At 38.3% G+C, this 19104-nt stretch overlaps 1 protein-coding gene across 1 annotated transcript in view; it reads left to right on the top strand.

Moving 5' to 3' along the window:
* HERC2 (HECT and RLD domain containing E3 ubiquitin protein ligase 2) overlaps positions 1-19104 on the top strand; it is a 103133-nt gene that overhangs the window by 8648 nt on the left and 75381 nt on the right. Inside the window, exons 2-3 of the mRNA XM_088521849.1 lie at positions 1841-1955; positions 10650-10787. Of these exons, the coding sequence (XP_088377975.1) occupies positions 1841-1955; positions 10650-10787 (253 nt within the window). The remainder of the gene's footprint in view (positions 1-1840; positions 1956-10649; positions 10788-19104) is intronic.

Here is a 19104-nt window from a genome sequence, read left to right as displayed (position 1 = left end):
GAGAGTAAGGTTAATGGGGTGAGAATCATTCTCCATGCCAGAAATTTAAAATAAAATATGAGTTAGTAGATTGAAGTCTTAAATTTGTGAAAACTGTAATTTGTTCTACAAGTCAGATTACTATATTGCCTCATTACTCACTGTTTTTTTCAAGTTTGTGCTTGATGCATTTCTGTGACATAGGAGCAAAGAAGAGGGAGGCAGTTTGGCTATTTTTTTCAAGAATCGAGTATACAATATGAATTCTTGAATACACAATATGAAGTCAAGAAACTAATATCATATTTTAGTATCTTATGGTGATTAAGATACATAATTAGTCTTTATTTCTTCTTGTTTCTGACATTGATTAGACCACCAAATGACTTCTCTGCTGTTTGTTATGAAACTCTACCTGTTTGATCAACAGGAAGTAAAATAGGAAATAAAAATTAAATGTAAGCCTGTGAATTTCTGTGTATACTAGTAAATATTTTATAGCACTTGTGCCAGTAGCATCTTTGCCTTTGTTCCTTTCCTTTGTTTCCTCAAATCCAAAGTATTTTGACCTAGTTATATAACACAAAGATAGTCACAAGTAAATTTTCTAGTGCACCATTTTGTTATGTTAAAGGCACTATTTTTCAGGGTAATATACTTTCACCCTTGATTGATGTTTTGAGGTAGCGGTTGTAGCCTGGTTTTTGTGGAATTCACTTGGGATGCAGACAGACACCTGCTTTTGTGGTGTTTCACAAAGCCGAGAACATAATCGGTAAAAGACTCATTACTCTGGTCGTTAGGATTCCCTGGTCGTTTGGCAGAACATCCAAAATGATAAATGTGTAGGAGGAAAGTGTTACAGATGGTAGTTTCTTGACCAGTTCAAGTTGTCATGGCTTGGCTCTTCGTTTCCTCACAAGTATCTGTCGAATTGCAAGCCCTAGAGCATTGGGAGCTTGTCTGGGCCGAGCCCGTTCCTCCCCCAGTCAGCGCTAATGTTGCTCTATGCCTCAGCCTGCTTCCCTAGGCGATAGCTGAGGTGCTTAGTCTGCAGGAGAGGAGACCTCTAGCAGCAGGGCGGAAGAGGGAGGGTTGTGGCTGGTGCTTTTTGCACAGGAGGACCAGCTGAACTGACTAAATACTTTTATGGACCCATGACCTCTGGGTCAGTTGTTCTGACCAAGTATCCCATTGTTTAAGCTCTGGTTTGGAGCAGGTGCTGTTGCCAGCTTCTTTAGCCTGATTTTTTTTTTTTTTGCATCCCTTTTCATGAAGGGAAAGAGAGATCTCCCTGCCTTCCCCCCGCACCCCAGATTTGTTGCATTAAGGCCTCTTGAATTTGTGCGTCTTTGTGGGGAAAAGAGGAGGGTCCTCCACCCTCAAAATTACTATGTGAAGTCATTCCAAATATATGGATGTTCCAGGCTGAGAGAACTGTTTTTTCTTAGACTTTTTTGATCTATACACCAAAAATAAATTCTTCCTGTTGTATTTGAGCCTATTTAAAAGCTATTGTTTTGAGCTTTTAATCTGTAAATTGAGTAGTTAGTATGAGTGGAACAGTGAATCAGAGATGCTAATGAGCATGTATATATTTTACATATATGTACATGTCTCTGTGTACACATACGTATTGCTCAGGAATTGTGTGCAAACTCATCAATGTGCCTGCAATCAAGGATTATACCAAGGATCCCCTCTCCAATCAAGGAATGTAACAGTTAAACAGCTAAATGTATATTTTGTCATAGAAGAAAGAAAGAACACACTACTGATGTAGTTGGTTATTAGCTTGAATGAGTTTGGGAAAAGTACAGGGGTGTTTATTTATATCTAAATATATATATTATTTTAACAGCTTGCTTTTACACGAGATGGACTCTGTGGATTGTGGAATGAAATGGTAAAAGATGGGGAGATTGTATATCCTGGAACAGAATTAACACAAAGTGGTGAACTACCTCCAAGAAAAGGTATGTTTTATTTCTATATTTTTTCACTGTGGTGGTGAAAATGAAATTCAGAGTTGGTGCTAAAAAAAATCTTGAGCTACTCATCAAATGCCTTTATATTTTTGCATATTTTGAACTGAATAGAATTGAAAATGATTTTATAAAAGTGTAAAGAAAGATAGCTTTTAATTCAGATTTTATTCAGTCCGGATTCTGATGAGAGAGGCTTGGGAGTGTACTTGTGTTTGCTACACTTAACTGTGTTCACAGCTGAATCTTCTGATCTAAAGAAAGTGGACAGAGAAAGGGAGTAAATGCAATATTACTGTTACCTCTTGATGATGTGATGTGAAAGGTAAGCTAAAAAGCTGTCCATAATCTGGCTGAAAATGCTGCATTTATTTACTTATTTTAAAGTCTCCCAGTTTATTTCAATCACTTCCAATCCTACAGAGGGCAGATTGATACGTCTTTCCAGAAGAGATTATTTGTATTTTGGTAGAAGTGGGTGTTGTTTCACAGAGCTGTTAAGACAGGCTTGCCAAGATGGAGTGGTCCTGCGCCTCTATTTTTCTTTGTGTGTTGGTTGTGGTGCTCTTCTGACTTCTCAGTGAGCAGAAAGCTAACACAGTTGAAAAAGGTTTGATTTTCCTAACCTATCAGAAATGGCCTTAGCAAACTGTCTGATGTGTTTTCTCAGTAATCAGTGTGACGACAAAGTAATGAGACACTGCCTAGGAGAGGGTAGAACAGGGAAGTGGAAATGCTTGCTTTGGTAGCAGTGAATGTTATTTCACTTTCTGCTGCTTCCTGAGCTCCCTTGCGGATAGATGTGGTATTTCAAACCAGTAATGCTTAATCCCTTCTGAAGATTTCTTTTTAATCTCCAATTTCGTTCCTAATTTAAAAAAAAAGTCTTTTGGACTTGGGGGAAGTTATTTTCACAGGAAAGAAGCCAAAATAATTTATCTTTGAGGGGGGAATGCATTGTATGTTAGGTTTCTCAGGAACATAACCTTCACAATTGAGAGTGGGAAGGAAGTTAAGATGCTGTAGATTCGGCTCCTGAATGCTTTTGGCCTAGAAAACTTCTTTCTGTCTTTTTCTTGTGGTGCTGGCTATACTGAAGATTGTTGTTGGTGTTGGATGAAAATGCAGCCGATTCCATGGAAAGGCTACTACAGTAGCTGCTTATGAAATGGATGGAGAAATATAATATTTTTTTTCTTAGGATTGGCTAGTACTAAAAGACACCCTAAACTTGCTGTGTTGAAGGGTAGTCCTATTGAGAGCTCATGATAGAAAAGTATCACAGTAAATGTGGGATAATGATATTCTGCTCTGATGTAGCAAAAAGACAGCAGACATCTGTAATAATGAGAAAAAAAATATATTAATTGCACCCCATAAAGCAGCTATTTAATTTTTCTTTTTTCTTTCTTTCTTTTTTTTTTTTTCCTGTGCCTGATCTTTATATATCACTTTTAAAATTGTACCTGTGCTGGTTCTGACAGAAAGCTTACTCTTCCAGTATTGTTATGGCTAAATACCTGCAGAGAAATACACTTTTTGTTGGTGCTGTAGTACTTCTAATAAGTCTATAGAAAGGGTTCACAGTAGATTTTGCTTTCACAGGAATCATTGGAATACAATTAAATAGGAGAATGCCAGCTGTCAGTTCTGATCAAAAATTTAGAGCAGTACAAATCAAACATCAGAAGTGCTAAGCAAATCTGTCGTTGCCTTGTTCATTTATACTTGTAACACCTATTTTGAATCATGATTTGAACTTCTTTTCCAAATTTGGATGTGTATGCATATGACTTGAAGGATCCAAAAGGTATAATATGTTAAGGGTTCTAGGATTCTATTCTTTAAAAATGCAGAAATTCTGTCAGATTTCTTTAGAAATAAGGCATTTTGTTTATCTTACAATGTCAGTGGTCCAAGCTGTGGTGAGGCTTTTTGAGGCTTTCTCACATTTCTGTTTTTATGATTCTTTTTTTTCTTTTAAACAAGACTGCCACTTGTTTATGGCAATACTGCATATGGTAAGCTAGGTATAAATAACTACGGAACAGACACAGAGATCTATTCAGAAGTGAGCATTATATGAGTCTGCCAGCATTTTGCCTCATTTTGCTAAATTCTTTAGTTAGAAGCTTCCTGAAACAATGTGGAAAGCCATAGAATTTTATTGGATGTTCCATAGTTTTGTGCCATCTAAAAGATTATGATTCAGCATGGTCCTTATTTTAGCCCTTATCAATAAATAATGGGGTAGGAATAGTTTCTGGTTGAAAGTTGAAATAGTTCTGAACTATGAAAGATAGGCTTGTGAAAAGATAATGTACAGGATGACTCTCGGAATTTCTGGTTTTGTTGTACTAGGCGCCCATAATGAACATAATGAACAAAAGGGACATGGAGCTTCTAGAGAGGGTGCAGTGTAGGGCCGCAGAGATGATCAAGGGACTGGAGCATCTATCGTATGAAGAAAGACTAAGCGAGCTAGGCCTTTTTAGCTAAGAGAAGACTGAGAGGGGATCTTATCAACATGTCCAAGTACCTGAGGGGGGAATGTAAGGAGGATGGGACCAAACTCTTATCGGTGGTGGCCAGTGACAGGACAAGGGACAATGGGTGCAAGTTGAAACACAGGATGTTCCATCTCCGTATGAGGAAGAACTTCTTGACTGTGAGGATGACAGAGCCCTGGAACAGGCTGCCCAGAGAGCCTGTGGAGTCTCCTTCTGTGGAGATCTTCCAAACCCGCCTGGATGCCACCCTGTGTCACATGCTCTAGGTGTCCCTGCTGGAGCAGGGGGTTGGACTAGATGATCTCTAGAGGTCCCTTCCAACCTTAACCATTCTGGGAATCTGTGTAACACTGCTACACTGATATTTGTGGGACATTCTGAAGCAAGTGAAGATTTCCTTAAAAATTTAAGACACGAATTGAATTCAATGGCATAAATAATCTGAACAAATTTTCCTCTGGAGAAGTACAGGAGTTGCATAGTGTACATAGATCTGTTTTTTGTGCAAAAGGGCTTTTCTTCTGTGTAGGTACATCTAAACTACCTGTCATTTAAAAGCCTTAGGAGAACTACAGTAGTTCATTTAGAAATTTGAATATAGCCTTTTCAGGCTGTTAACTCTTAGAATTTCTCATTCTTCTCATCTTCTTCACTGATTTCTCATTCAGTGAAGTGAGTCTTCTTAAAAGCCGTTGTGCTGGCCTGCAGAATTTGTATAAAACATCCTACTAGACTTGCATTTTGAAAAGCAGCAGCTAAACAAGGCTATTTTTGGTCAAGGCTACTAGGCAGCCAAGTGAGTTATGGAACTAGAAGAAATGATGCTTAATTTGTTCCTCTGAACTTTGAAGCTCTAATTAAATTTCATGAAATTAAAATCAAGCATATTTCAGTCTGTTGAGTTGATAGGTGCATTTTTGCGTAAATGATTTACAAATGTAATTCAAGAGGAGAGAGGAAAGTCCATATAGTCCATAATTAGATCTAAGTATCAGCGATTTTGTGTTAAAAGCAATATATTTTAATCTCAGTATTCAGATTCTCCAGTTGTATTCACTAATTTGAGATGAATAAGAAAGATACACATCCAAGAGAGTTGTCTATACCTAGTCCTTTTATAATGCCTGCTGTTAGTAGTTTTGATTTATGCTTATGAGTTGTAATCCCTCCCTCCCTCCTTCACCAGTGCTGTGGCTTTTAGTGCTGCCTGGGCTGCTCAGAAGAGACCCTTCATTCTTGCAGTGGGTATCAGCAGAGGCAATAGATTGGAAGGACATACCAGTGATAGTGAAAATTTTGCTTTTTGTTTGTTTATTTAAAACCATTAGTAAAACCATTCCTAACCTATTGTATAGGAATAACCTTTCTGTTTTTCCTAAATAGTATTTGACGCGCATTTCAAATGGGTGATTAATATGTTCATCTGACTGTGTGTGTGTCTTTGCAAGGAGCTTCCGAGGACGCAGCTGTGACAGTAGTGATATGGAAATACAGGTGCACCTCCAGTGCAGCAAAATTATCAGGCTACCATTGGGAAATGTGGGATCCGATTAACATTTTATATACTGGAAGCTGTGTACTTAAATAATAAAAAGTATTAGATGATGGTACTTCTGTCTAATATAGGAAGCCATTCCAATGAATTTTGGAGCTGCAACAGTTAACCACACAGATCTATTACTTATTTATCTATTTATTTATTATTCCTCAAATTTCTGTATAGATAGGATTTCTGTTTCAATTAGTTATATTCAAGTTTCAGGACAAAAATACCAAATTAAGAATCAGATTCATGCCTCTAACCTGCCTTGGTGAAATGCTCTGGGCTTTTTATTTTCTTCTCTCCGCCCTCCCCTCTCCAAAGCCAGACCTTTATGTCCGTTAGCTCCATTGAATCGGTCAGCTTCATCCGCGGTTGCATCTGCATAGAGGTGATAAAGTCCAAATGCCATGAAGTGATTCTTGTGAGGCTGGCGGAAAGCAAATCTTGGTAACAACAGTAACAGCACGTGGGAATTGGCTCTGCTGACTGCTATTCAGAACACATTTATCTCTCGCTGTAGTAGTGAACGAGAATGCAAGATAATCATCTGGTTTAGAGTTTCTTTGTTGTGTAGGGGAAAAAATAAACAAACAAAAACCCCCAAAACAACCCTGCTGTGCATCCCCTAAGCCAGCCGTACTGATGTACCCAGGGGCTAAAGCATTCAGTGTGCAGGAAGCTGTAGAGTCACATCTTGTTTGCAGGACAGAGGGAGGTCTCTAGCCCTCCTGCTACATAGCTTGATTCATAAATGGAAAATGCTCTCTATTTGCTTATCCAGCAGATAATTAAAAGCACATTTTAAAAAGTGCTATATATGAGAAGAAAAGAAACTTTACTTTTTGTTTAGAGTTAGGAGACTAGTGTTTTCTGTGACCTGGATTTTTACACATGAAAGTCTATGAAAATGTGTTTTGCAAGTTCTTCCCTCACAAACTATCAACTGAAATTTTTATTAAAAAAAGAAAAAAGCATTAAACCCCCCAAGCACTAAGGCCTCCTTGTCCCATTCAGTAGGATGATAGTCACCAGTGAAGGCAAAATCAACACTACTAAATCTCTCTATCTTTTACTTACCATAAGCCTGCTGGGAGCTGGATTTAAAGCTTGTGTCCGGCCCACGCATTGACAGGCCTAGGGGAAGTTCTCACAGACGAACAGGTTGCTTGCACATGCTGCAGAATCCGTAGTGACCGCAGTGAATTTGCTGATCTTGTGAAGCTGTGTGTTATGGTGAAACAAACTGTAAGAAATGACTTGACTATGTAGGACTTCATCTGGTAATGCTAATTTCTCTTAGTCTGCTGTTTACAGAGAGAACAAATGATAGTTTTGAATTGATTTTTGGAGTATTTCCCTGAACTGAAACTGCTGAATGCTATTTTAGAGCAGTTTTAAAATGCAGCTCATCTGCTGCTCATCTGCCTAACTTCTTGCCTTGTGAATGATGAGGTATTTGTGGCAACATCTGCTGGGATATGGTTGCAGCCATTTTTGCTTCTCCTTAAGAATTCCTGCCTGTATCGGTTCATTGGCATTCAGGAGCAGCACAGGATCTTACTGTAGCAGATGCCTGAGACATCTAAGCAGTGAGAATCACCTTCTTTGCTGAATATGAAATGTGAGTCCTTTTCTGCCTCTGTGGATAGTGTTGTCGTAGGCTGTTGCTGTGACCACATGTAGGGCGGGATCAAAGGTGACTTGTTTTGAAACTTTATTTTGTTCTGACAGGCTGACCTTACCTGGTCAGGTGCTGTGCTTCAGTTTGGAGCTTCTGTTTGAAGGTGGTTACTTTGGTTGCTGAGTTTTGATTGTCTAAGCATACCTCAGTTTGGAGGCATAAGTTATAAACCAAAATATAGTGAAGAGAGAGTAAGGTGATTTTTAAGCCAAGCTATCAAGTAGCTGGATGTTTTTGTCTGTAGTCTTTCGAAAGCTGTCGTCTTATTTGTTGTTTTAGAATAACATTATTTAGAACATTAGAAGGCCCTCCTTCCAATTGAGAACCTGGCTTGGCTTTTCCTCTGTGCTGGTCCCCAGGCTTGCTTTCCCTGAAGCAGGGATTTGGAAGACGCTTTCCTAGGTGCTTCAGGTGGTGTATGATGTAATCTCGTGGAAGTAGCTCCCTTGCTGTGATATTACTGTATTGCTCAGTCTTTTGTAGTAACTAGCTGCATGGCGGGGGAAAAAGGTGTCCTAATAAATAGAAACATTCTTTCACTCATGTATAATGCTGCAGCGCTCCTAATGTGTTGTTCTCTCTATTCTTTTCTCTTTCCCCAGCTGGGCTGTTTTTTAGCCACCAGTATTGTGAGGAAAGCTGGTTTTGTTCCTGTTCACTTCCTTCTGAATTTTTTTTCAGAGTTCACTTCTTAAAATTCCTGATTTTAAAGCCTACCTTTAAGCATGCCCAAGCTTCCACAGATATGCAGTTTGTGTTGTTGCTTTAAATCTGGGCTGAAACCACCCTTGTACTGTAAGGGGCAAATAGCTTTGTGCAAGTGCAGTGAGAATACTTTAAGGAACAATCTGACAAGGGCTTTTAAAGTGATTTATGGCTCAGCTCCTTCCCCCTTCTTCCTCCAACTGTTCATACAGAAAATTAAAAAAAAAAAATCCCCTCATTGTGAATTTGCATATGCTTAAATTCAAGGTTTTTTTTTATATTATTTAAAGTCCCAACTTGGACTGGAACCTTCTCTATTTGCAGTAAGGAATTAGGCAAAACAAGTTCATAACCCATTATTGTGGTGCTTTGCCAAGAATCTATTAAGAAACATAGCAAGTTGCACAGCTGCCTGTGAAAGATCCAGGAGCGTCCTGGCACGGTGTCCTGCTGCCCCTGGCTCCGGCACGTCTTCCAAGGTGCGTGTGAGCGGAGAAGCTGCGAGGTTACCCTGTTACTGTGAGGACACTCTGAACTGCTTGGGCCAAGCAGGGTGCTGAGTCATGGATCCAACTGGATAACGTGCCCTTAATACTATTTGCCTGTACCTGGGAATGGAAGCAGTTCAGTTATGTTTTGGTTGCATTATCATGCTGCAGATCGTCAGACTGTTTGGTAGTTTCTTGTTGTTTGAGAAATGCAGTCGTACTCAGTAGGATTTCCACTTAGGAGAGAAATATCTGAACTGTTTTTTCCTGTTCTCCAGTGACCTCTGCTATCCCTTCCTTGCTGCATAATCCCGATTACAAATTGCAAGCTGCAATTTTCTCTCGTATTTAAACAACTTGTTGTTTTCAGCAGCTACCTGAATGTTGTAGGTTAGGAGACATTGGCTTTAATTAGAGACCTGTATAATTAAGGCAACTTAAAAAAGTTTTGTTTGGGTAGTGCTGTTTTCCACGATTAAGCAAAATTTTAACAAATAGGCAATCACAGATCAAGCTAAAGCTGAGGTGTTTATTTTTTTCAGGCCAGATAGAAAGATTGTTGAATGTATTTGTATGTTGTGATAGAAGGTGGTTTGTATGGCTTGAAGTAATAAGAGGCCAAAATCCCCGAGCAGAGCAGGCTGCTGGCAGATACCCTATGGCTTCAGCTCCAATCTCTTGTTGCTCTCTCCTGAAAAAGAGCCTATGCAGAGTCATGCTGGCAGATAGAAGTGGAGGAGCAGTAATTTTTAATAGCCTGGTAAAAATGGCTGCGGCTAATATCTTAATTTGGTTCATCTGTGACTAGAACAACATATCTGTCTGTTTGGGGACGGGGAATAGATTATAAATGCTGGAGCTGAGAGCTTTTGGGGAGAGATGTTACCAAAGAGACCTACCAAATAGTGAGAATAACAGTCACTAGTGGGAGTCTGACTTGCCAGGCATTCTTGTGCATTGAACTGGCTGGAAGTGTGGATGTGCGAATACATATGCCCTATATGGACAGGGAGGGACTTGGAGCTCTAGAGCTCTCTCGGAGCCTCTAGAGATCATCAACCCTCTGCTCAAGCAGGGACACCTGGATCATGTGGCACAGGGTCGCATCCGGGCGGATTTTGAAGATTTCCAGAGAAGGCGACTCCACAACCTCTCTGGGAAGCCTGTTCCAGGGCTCTGTCAGTCTTTGATTACAGGCATGAATGACTAATGTCTGTTTTCCATCTCTTTAAAAGTAATCTTGCAACAACTGCAAATACTGTTGTGAACAGTTTTGCTTGGGAGAAAGCAGCGGTAGTGTCAAAGTTTGCTGGTAATTACTAAAATGGTAGGTACATTGCAGGTATTAAAATACTGCTGCGTTAAAATTGGTGTCTATGCCAGAGTAAAGCTCTCCTTGACTTTGAAGGTAAGGCAATTGTTGTCTTTTCCATGTTGAAAATAGAATATGAAAATGAGAAAACCCTACAAAAATATATGTGAGTATTTGGGAGCAAAATCTGACTCGTAGTGCATTTGGCACGTCAACCCAAACTGTGTTGGATATTGTTTTTAAAAGTTCATCCTTCTCAGAAAGGATGTGAAATGTATTGTGAAATGATGCAGTAGTTAACATGATGCATACCACTTTGTACTCCTAATGACAGACAATACTGCTATAAATTTGTGGGCCCAATATTTTCTCTTTAAATTTGTAATCTAAAACTGAATTCAGGAGATAAGTAGCCTAACAGTTTTTTTTTTTCCCCTCTCCTTTAGATGATAGCACTGAATGCCAAGCTGCTTCCAAGAAAGAAGAGCAGAACGACAAAGACAAGAAAGAAGAAGAAGAGACTCCGCTGCCCACTTACCGAGCCAAATCGATTGTTGAGAGTTGGGTATGGGGCAAGCAACCAGGTATTACAGGTGTTTCAGTAATTCCCACTGAAGCATTACATATACTGTGTTGATAACTACTTGTAGCATCAAGAAGTAATTGGATTAAGTGTACTTGTTGACAGGTGCGTCTGTTAGATTAGTGCAATAAGTCTGATAAGTGATTAACTGACAGGTGCTTCTGTTAGATTAGTGGAATAATTTTTGTAAGTGATCAACTACACAGTTCCAAGTTAAACACCATTTACTATTATTAGCTTTGGATTTAATTAGTTTCATGACTTGAAGAGTTAATTTGCATCTTTCATGCTGCTTCAAGGAACGAAGAACTGACTTGTTTGGAAGAAATGCAGTGATAAAGTGAAATGTTAGGACATTTTCAGAACTTTTCAGCTATAGACAGAAAAAAGAAAATGCCTGGTTTGAAAAGCCTGAATTTTCTGCAGGCAGTAGAGGTTTAATAGAAACATGTAGATGATTTTTCTTGACTTCTTCCTCTGGCAGGGGAATTTGTGACTCATGGGAGAAAGTTCAAATGGTTAGTGCAGTTAGTTGTTAGTTCTGACTTCTGCTGACAGCAATCTTAACTGTGATGGTCATGGAAGAATCGTCTATATGTTCACATCTTTGTCTAATGGCTCTACGGCTTATCAAAACACCGATTTAAAAAAAATACATTTTTTTTTATATTGAAGACAGTTGAAGTTCATGGTTGCTTGTTACTGCAGAGCAGCAGTTTATTGTATAAGTGGTCCTAATTAAAAATCGGAGATCAGAAGCAGCTTAACTCCAGTGGTGCGTGGTGTTCCTGTTTTAGACCTTATTATCTAAGGGCTTTGGTGAGATCTTTTATGCCCCCTTTTCTATCTCCTCAGTGAGAAACACTTGGACAAAAAGTGCTGTCTCTCCAGTGCCAGAACCTGAATCTGTGCAGCCATGTTTGCTAGGGAAGCTATTCAGCTTGTTTCTGATGTGGCACAGATCAGTGCCCAGTCTACACTGCTCTATGCCAAGCGGCTTGTCACCTTTCCTTGAGGACAGCAGGACAGATGGATTTGCTGTCACTCTCATATGGGGACAGAGAATTTTGCAGTGTAAAGGGAACAAAAAAAAATTGCTTGTACAGTGGAAGAATTGAGTGTCCATTGAAGAGATGGAAGCAAAAAGACCTAGCATTTTTGTTTTTATTTTGTGTTGTTGATGAAGAATAAAATAAGAATATCTTACAAAATGGGAAACTAAATGGCAAACTTTTTATCAAATTTCTCCCGACTGATAGAAGTGTTTGGAAGGAAAAGCTGGCCTTGTGCAGATCCATGAACAATATTACAAAGGCATATATGTTTTATCTATAGAACAGTGTTAACGGATGCCTTTCACAATTTCAGGTAATATTTTCAGATAATGTTTGTCAGAAATATAGCTAACAACTACCTTTTGAGTCGCTCTGTTTTTTATGCATTATGATTCTGCCATTTTTTTTCTCCAAAATCTTTTAAGTGTAGCTGCTTCGTGTTAAGTTTTTCATAAAACAAGGAAATCTGTTTAAGCTTTCTTACGTCATCCATCCTAAAAAGACACAAATCCTTGAATATTTGACTATGAACTGTCTGACAAAAGCATAGAGCAGCTATGCATTTGTTGAAAAGGAGATTTCTTTCTCAGTTTCTTACTTTAAGTAACAATATACTTAAGACTTACTATGTTTAGATTATGTTTGCTTTTAAAATTTCTACATGTAGTATGTAGTTTGGAGCTTGAGATGTTTTACAAAAATAATAGAAAAGGAAGTCAATCTATCACTTCATTTCCTACAAAGTAGGCAGGGCTTACTGAGTTTCAGGTCAGTACTCTGAACTATTTTTATTAAGTTTGATGACTCTCAGTCTTATAACATGAAAATAGTATATAGACAATAGATAGTGCACACTCGTGTTTGAGAAGTGCTGTAAGGCAACCTTGTTTTGCTGAGAATATTTGGTAAGTCACAATGCTGAACTTCAACAGACTAGGTCAGTGGGCCTTGTGACATTGCTTCCCCATGAGGGATTTTGTGATCAGACAAAAAACTGTTTACTGCATGTGTTGAGAAGCAGTATTTACTTTTTTTTGGGTCCCTATTTGCTTTTTCATCCTGGCATGAGTTCAGAGAAGGGAAATGCTTTTTCCCCATTCTAATTTATGCTTGGATCAGTACTCTGCCAAAACAAGACAAAGAAGCTATAGTTTTTTGGAATCATCTTACTCTGCTAAACTCTGCAAAAAAAAATGAGAAAAAACAATGTATAAGTCATTATTTGACTGTGGTGGATTTTTTTCTCCTTTCTAATTTTTTTAGGGTTCATCTGTCACATTCGGTTCTTACCTGGTTTCAACCTTGAGCAGTTCAGACCTCTTCTTCACGAGTGCTCATTTATCCCCCTGCTTCTTGCGTATTTATTAACCACTTTGTCTTGATTCTTGCTAAATATCTTGTTATACTTCTTTAATCCATTTTCTTTACATATATTCAACCGTGTATTGTATGAATAGTATCTCATAGTGCTTTTTTTTTTTTTTTGGCTTCTGATAGTTTCACCTAATGCTCTGTTGCTCTTATACTGGAGAAGACGTCAAGCAAATGTTCTTTACTTGTCTTCCTTCTGACAGATTTTTTTTGTTTATTGCTTTTGTCCTAACCCCCCTCTACAGTGCATGCACACACATGCTGCACATGTGCGCATATGCTTGTTTTTTTTCTCAGGCTGAAGGTCTTAATTTATGCCGCTTTTTCTGTATGTAGAAGCTATTCTGAACACTGGTTCTTCCCCTTACTTTCTTTTTGCTTTATTTTGGTGCTGAGTAAGGTGGGTTGAGAAGATCAGAACTGCATATTCCATGAGATGGCATAATGATCTCCAGTTCTCTGTCTCAGTACTCTGTTTTTGCAACTGCTGTTGAACAGTGGCTTGGGCAGTTCTTCAAAGAACAACTCTGCTGTACTACCAAGATCTTATTCCTGAGGGCAAGTTATTTGATGCCTTAGCAAGGAAAGTTTGGTTTCCTTTAGCAAGGAAAAATGGGGAGTTTGTTTCCCTTGCTTATCAATGTACATCTACCATTTTGTTTTTCACGTGCTTCTTGTGTGATTGGCTGCACCCTTTTGCAGTTGGGACTCAGCTTCACTACTGTAATAGCAACAGACATTGTCACCTCGCTGTTTGTCTGCAGCGCTGGACTTTGCACAGGTTTCCATAGGACTTGCTAGCACTGTCACTCCGCAGTGTTAACTGCCTCTTTATTCATACGCCTTTTTACATGTCTTCTGAGTGTGTGTCTGCCATTTTTAAGGATTTCTCTGTTATCTTATGCTCATGTCCTTATCTGCTTTAGGAGCTCTTTGGTAAAGGCAGTTTCGTTTTTCAAAACCAGCAAGGGATCCCTTGTCCATGTGACTTACCCCTTCAGAGAACTGTCCCAAAAGACTTGTGACATGTGACTTGCTGTTTACAAGTGCTCTGTTGACTCTTACTCGGTGTATAATATTACTCATGTACCCAATAATTCTGTTCCTTATTCTAGTTCTCAATTTGGTGAACATAGACACTAAGAACCCTGGTTTATGCTTTAGACCAGTTCTCTCTGAAACCTATTAAAAAGACTATTTAAAGTGAGACTACTGCTAAAGGTTCACAATCTTACCCTTTATTTCTTGAAGTTCTTAAAGTGAGTATTGTCTGGTTTCAGTAATCTGTTAGCATTGACTTGCTCTGTCATCATCATCCAGTACTGTATGATTTGAGACAGATACTTTGATGCATCACTTGTAGCAGGAAGTTCTTGTATGGGAACATCCGTTCTTTTCTGTACCAAACCCAGTGTGTTTACTTTTTGGAGATTAAGTCGAGCTTTTATCTCCTCCTTATTGATTTGCCACTAAAAAGTCCAATCATTTTCTTCCCTTTTTTGTAAAGGCCTCCTCTCTCTTAAGTTTTGTGCTCCAGGATTGACTTCCTATTGATGACAGAAGGAGGACAAAGTATCTGTAAAGCCTGTTTTGTCTCATTTAAAGCAAGGCATTGTATTTTCCTTATTGTTATTTCTTATTTTTAAAACACTTTTATAGACATGTGTAAATTACTTCTGATTTTCTGTTTTTCAGCATGTGAGGGAGACTCTCTGCTGTTTGTTACCATTTTCTTGAATTTTGCCAGCTTATCTTCCATTTCTAATTAGAGAATGTAGATTACCCAAGACTACTATTACAAGATGTATTGTTCCAAACCCTGTGTTTTTATGGGTCTACTTCTGCTCCTCCTTCATAGAAAAACTTTTAGGACTTCTTCATACTATGTTTTTAGTTTTGAGATGAAAAACATCCATTTTAAACAGGTGATGGTTCCTGGTAAAGTTGAATCTGCATCTCTACACATTTTCAGAGATATATGGAGGCTTTTCTTCTTTAACAAAGTCTAGTCCTGCACCTAGCATAGATGAAAATTTCAAAATCTACTACCAGAAAGATTCTGAACTTCAGTTTCCTATATAGTAGTCTACGTTTTTGCCTTGAGTATCTTTTGTCAACAAAAGGCATGTTGTTGGTACTCACAGGGATGCATTGGTTCCTTGTCACCCTAGCATTGTATCTCTGTACTCAGAGGTCCTCTTTTGTCCTCTGCTGGCAATTATGTCTAGTCCTGCTCGTGCGTTTTCCCTAGGGAGTTGTGCCTTTCAGAGAAGTGGGTGGCAGCAGAAGGGAAGCGACTAATCACTGGGCAACTGATCGGTGTGCAATTTGCGGTTGACAGAAAATGGAAAAAGTTCCCTGAAAACTAGAAAATGGGAAAGTAGAACATTTTTTCCTCAAGGAATTTGGACTTGAAAAGGAAAAAGGCTGTGTGGGAGGAGCACAAATGCTGAAGAAGGAGTATTCTGTTTTGTGTCCGCTCCCCCTGCAATTAAATTATTGTTTTAATGAAGTTATTCCTGTCTTTTAAAGAAGCCTTTTTTATGGTTAGGCCATTGGGCTGTAATGGCAGTAGTATTACTACACTGAAAGTTAAAATTTAAGCAGTTCTATGGGTTTGATGGCCTCAGGAAAGAATGCCTATTTAAAACTCTTAGCTCAATTTTAACTGAACTTCTAATTTGAGTTTAATTGTAACTTGTCCAGGCCTAAAAGTCACAGTTGAATATATGAAAATGTCATTGCTTGATATCCTTCCTATTTTATTATAATGACTTACTGTTCTTGACATGAGTCTTTCTTTTGTGAAGGGCCAGAAAATAGGTTTCTTTTGTGGTAGCTCCAGTCCTTATAAACATGTAATGACTCTGTGTATGTGTGCACATATGAACGTGTTTAAAAAGAAAGTTAAGCAGAAAAGCGAACTGTTTAATACACTTTTGTCCCAAAGTGTAGTTTTCCCTTAAAACTGAATCCTATTTATTTTTTTCACAGAAAATGCTATGGCTCAATCTTTTTCTCAAAGCATAAAACCATAAAGCCAGCTCAGTGACTTTAAATATAGCTGTATAGCATTTATATGATACTGCTTGAGGTTAATTAGCATGCCTTGAAAAATTCAACAGCTTAACTGTTGCAACAACTGTGCAGAAGCTTATCTTTAAAAACTGTGAAATAGGTTACGGGTCCAATTTGCTGTAATATGATCTCAGGCAAAGTTGCTTTAAATTTGCTTTAATCGTTGTCTGACTATCAAATGCTGCTTCACACTTGAAATTTCAGTAGGAGTGCTGCTGCTTTGTTTCCTCATAGAACAAAGAGTAAAGGCAAAATAACCTTAATGGAGACTTTTTCAGATGACCAGGCAGCATGCAGGTCAGGTGGGAATGCAGTTTCCTTACGGAGTCAGGACTGGTTCATATTAGCGATGGATGGAGCTGTAATGCTGGTGGTTGTTGTTGTGCCATAACCCTTGTGGTGTTTCCTCGTGCATGAGCGAGAGCTTGTTTTTTCAGGTGATGCCATGCCTTGTTTCCTGGTGTTGCTAGGAGAGCTAATTGCACTAAAAATTGCTTCAGTAGCAATACCTGAGGGAGCAGATGGAAACAACCTGTGTGAATTCGGGAGTGATACTGTTGAGATATGTGACATTAGCAACAGCAGTTGAAACAACCTGGGTTTGTTGTGTCTTGAGGCTGCCTCAAAGTTTCTTCCTTTAAGGGAGGATTAAATCTAATTTTGTACTTTTGTCCAAAAGACCTAATTAAATGCGGCTGCAGCGTTGGAAACAAAGTAAAATGATAAGCTAAAATTATATAAAGGACATTTTTCTACCTATAATATAATTTATTGATAAAATAGTTTAAGTTCATGTTTAGAAATGCTGATAAAAGGAATGGCTCAGTAGAACGATAAAAGTTTGATCAAGTTCTCCCTTCTGTCTTCGTATTATTATGTATCTACAGGCATTTTCCAGGGTCCTTTACCTGCCAGGTAGAGGGATGCAATGTTCTTTGCAACAGCTAATGAAATAAGTGCTGTTGCACTTAAGAAAGCATTTAGTATGTGAAGTAGGTGTGTGTGTGTGTGTGTGTGTGTGTGTATATGTTTCCTTTTCTTTTGTAAAGTTGGAAACAAAAGTGCAAGTAAAGTTTCCAACTTCCCCCCCAGTTTTGCGGGCCTAACTATACAATGCGTCACTTCAAATGATCTAGGCTAAATGCTACTGGTATTTTTCATCCTGATGCAGAGAACTTTTGACAGGATGAATGAAGAAGTGAAGACAAGGAGCTATGTCAGTGTCTGTGGGGATGGAGGGATGTGATAAATTTCTACAGAAGATGGTATCTATCTATCTCCACTGCAGACAGAAAAATACCTGACTGTAATTGTCAGATAACAAATATTCTGCTAATGATAGCCTGACAATTTAAACTGCTAAGTTGAGACTTTAACTCCTTTATGGTAGGTATGAGTTAGGTAAATAATATGTTCTAGCCAGCCTTTGTAAAATAGCTGAAGAAGCCAAACATTGCGGAGGGCACTGAGCGTTACAGACTGCCATAGCAGCATAAACAGTTTTGTTTCAAGAGTTCCCTGTAACCTTCTCTGATGAAACTTGAATCGTTACTATAAATAAACTATTCTCTCATTAGTGTGTTTAGTTCATTGGTAGTTTATCTTGCTTAGATTTGAGAATTTATTGAAAGCAGTTATCGTTTGATCAATTCCCTGATGAACTCTAAATCTTCATGAAGATAAGATGATTTTTCTTAAAGATAAATTGACTTGTGGAACTTAGAGACTTAAGAGAGGAAACGTGTGATGATATTACACTTAAATATAGTGTTACTCCTATTAAAACTGAGACAGTGCCTAGTTCAGTTTTGGGATGTCTGAACTGTAGGATTACTACAGCTAGCAGTAAGTCTGAAATAGCAGTTTCAGTCTTTAACTTTACTTTACCTGTGAAATCTCTTTTGGATTAAAGAAATACTAGAAAATATGTACAAAATTTTAAAGACAGGATAAATTTAATTTAGCAGAGAGCCTTTATAAAATTGTAGTCATTTGAGTTTGTGAAGGCATGATGAGAAGTAGGAAGAAAAACCCTAATTTTATTGCAGCTAAAATAAATTTGGTTAGGTCGGATTCATTTTAATGGTTTGAATGTTGGTGAGGTTAATTTGGATATGAACTTTTTTTTTCCCATGAAATTTTAAGTAGTTTAAAAGTGCATTGTAGTTTACCAGTTCTTCATACTACCAGTTTCTCAATATAAAGACTCCATGCTTCTGGGCTAAGCATTTGAAAATTGGAGCTTTTTTAGCCATTTCTTGTTGTGTAGTCTATAGAACTTGACACTGGTGATGTTGAAGTATTATGAAGGTGTTCTTGTATTGAAGGAGGATTGAACTTTTGAGGTATTTGAGATCCAGCGCTTTTTGCCAAGCGAGTTGCTCGTTACATCAGACTACTTTGTCCCCTATCGAATGCTCTGGGGGTTAGTCCTGGTAAGTATTGCCCTTCCCAGTAAGTGAGAGGAGCACGGGTGACTGCTGCTTGTCTGAAGTGTTTCTTTCCAATAGTGTTTACTGTACACATGCCTAATAAAACATTATTTTGAAGTGCAGAGTTATGTCATTGGCAAATATCTGTTTTTTCAATGCTCAGAAATAATGTTAAGGGCTGTCCATTTCTAGGTAGTTTGTTAGTTACAAAGCAGTTATGAATGCATAACTCGACTGAGTCTGGCACCTAGGCTTGATTCGTGTAGCACTAGGGATGACGCTCACTCTTCCCCCAGCACAGAATTTCATGAAAATTTATTTGAGGAAATTGCCTTATTTTTCTTCCTTGGCTATTTCTTTGCACTTCTAATGTATATCTTAA

Source organism: Tinamus guttatus, unplaced genomic scaffold (assembly GCF_059628265.1).
Source record: "Tinamus guttatus ecotype Peru unplaced genomic scaffold, ASM5962826v1 Tinamus_guttatus_pri_ptg000134l, whole genome shotgun sequence".
Lineage (NCBI taxonomy): Eukaryota > Metazoa > Chordata > Aves > Tinamiformes > Tinamidae > Tinamus > Tinamus guttatus.
The sequence above is the reverse complement of the archived record's forward strand: the minus strand, read 5'-3'. Positions and strand labels throughout refer to the sequence as shown.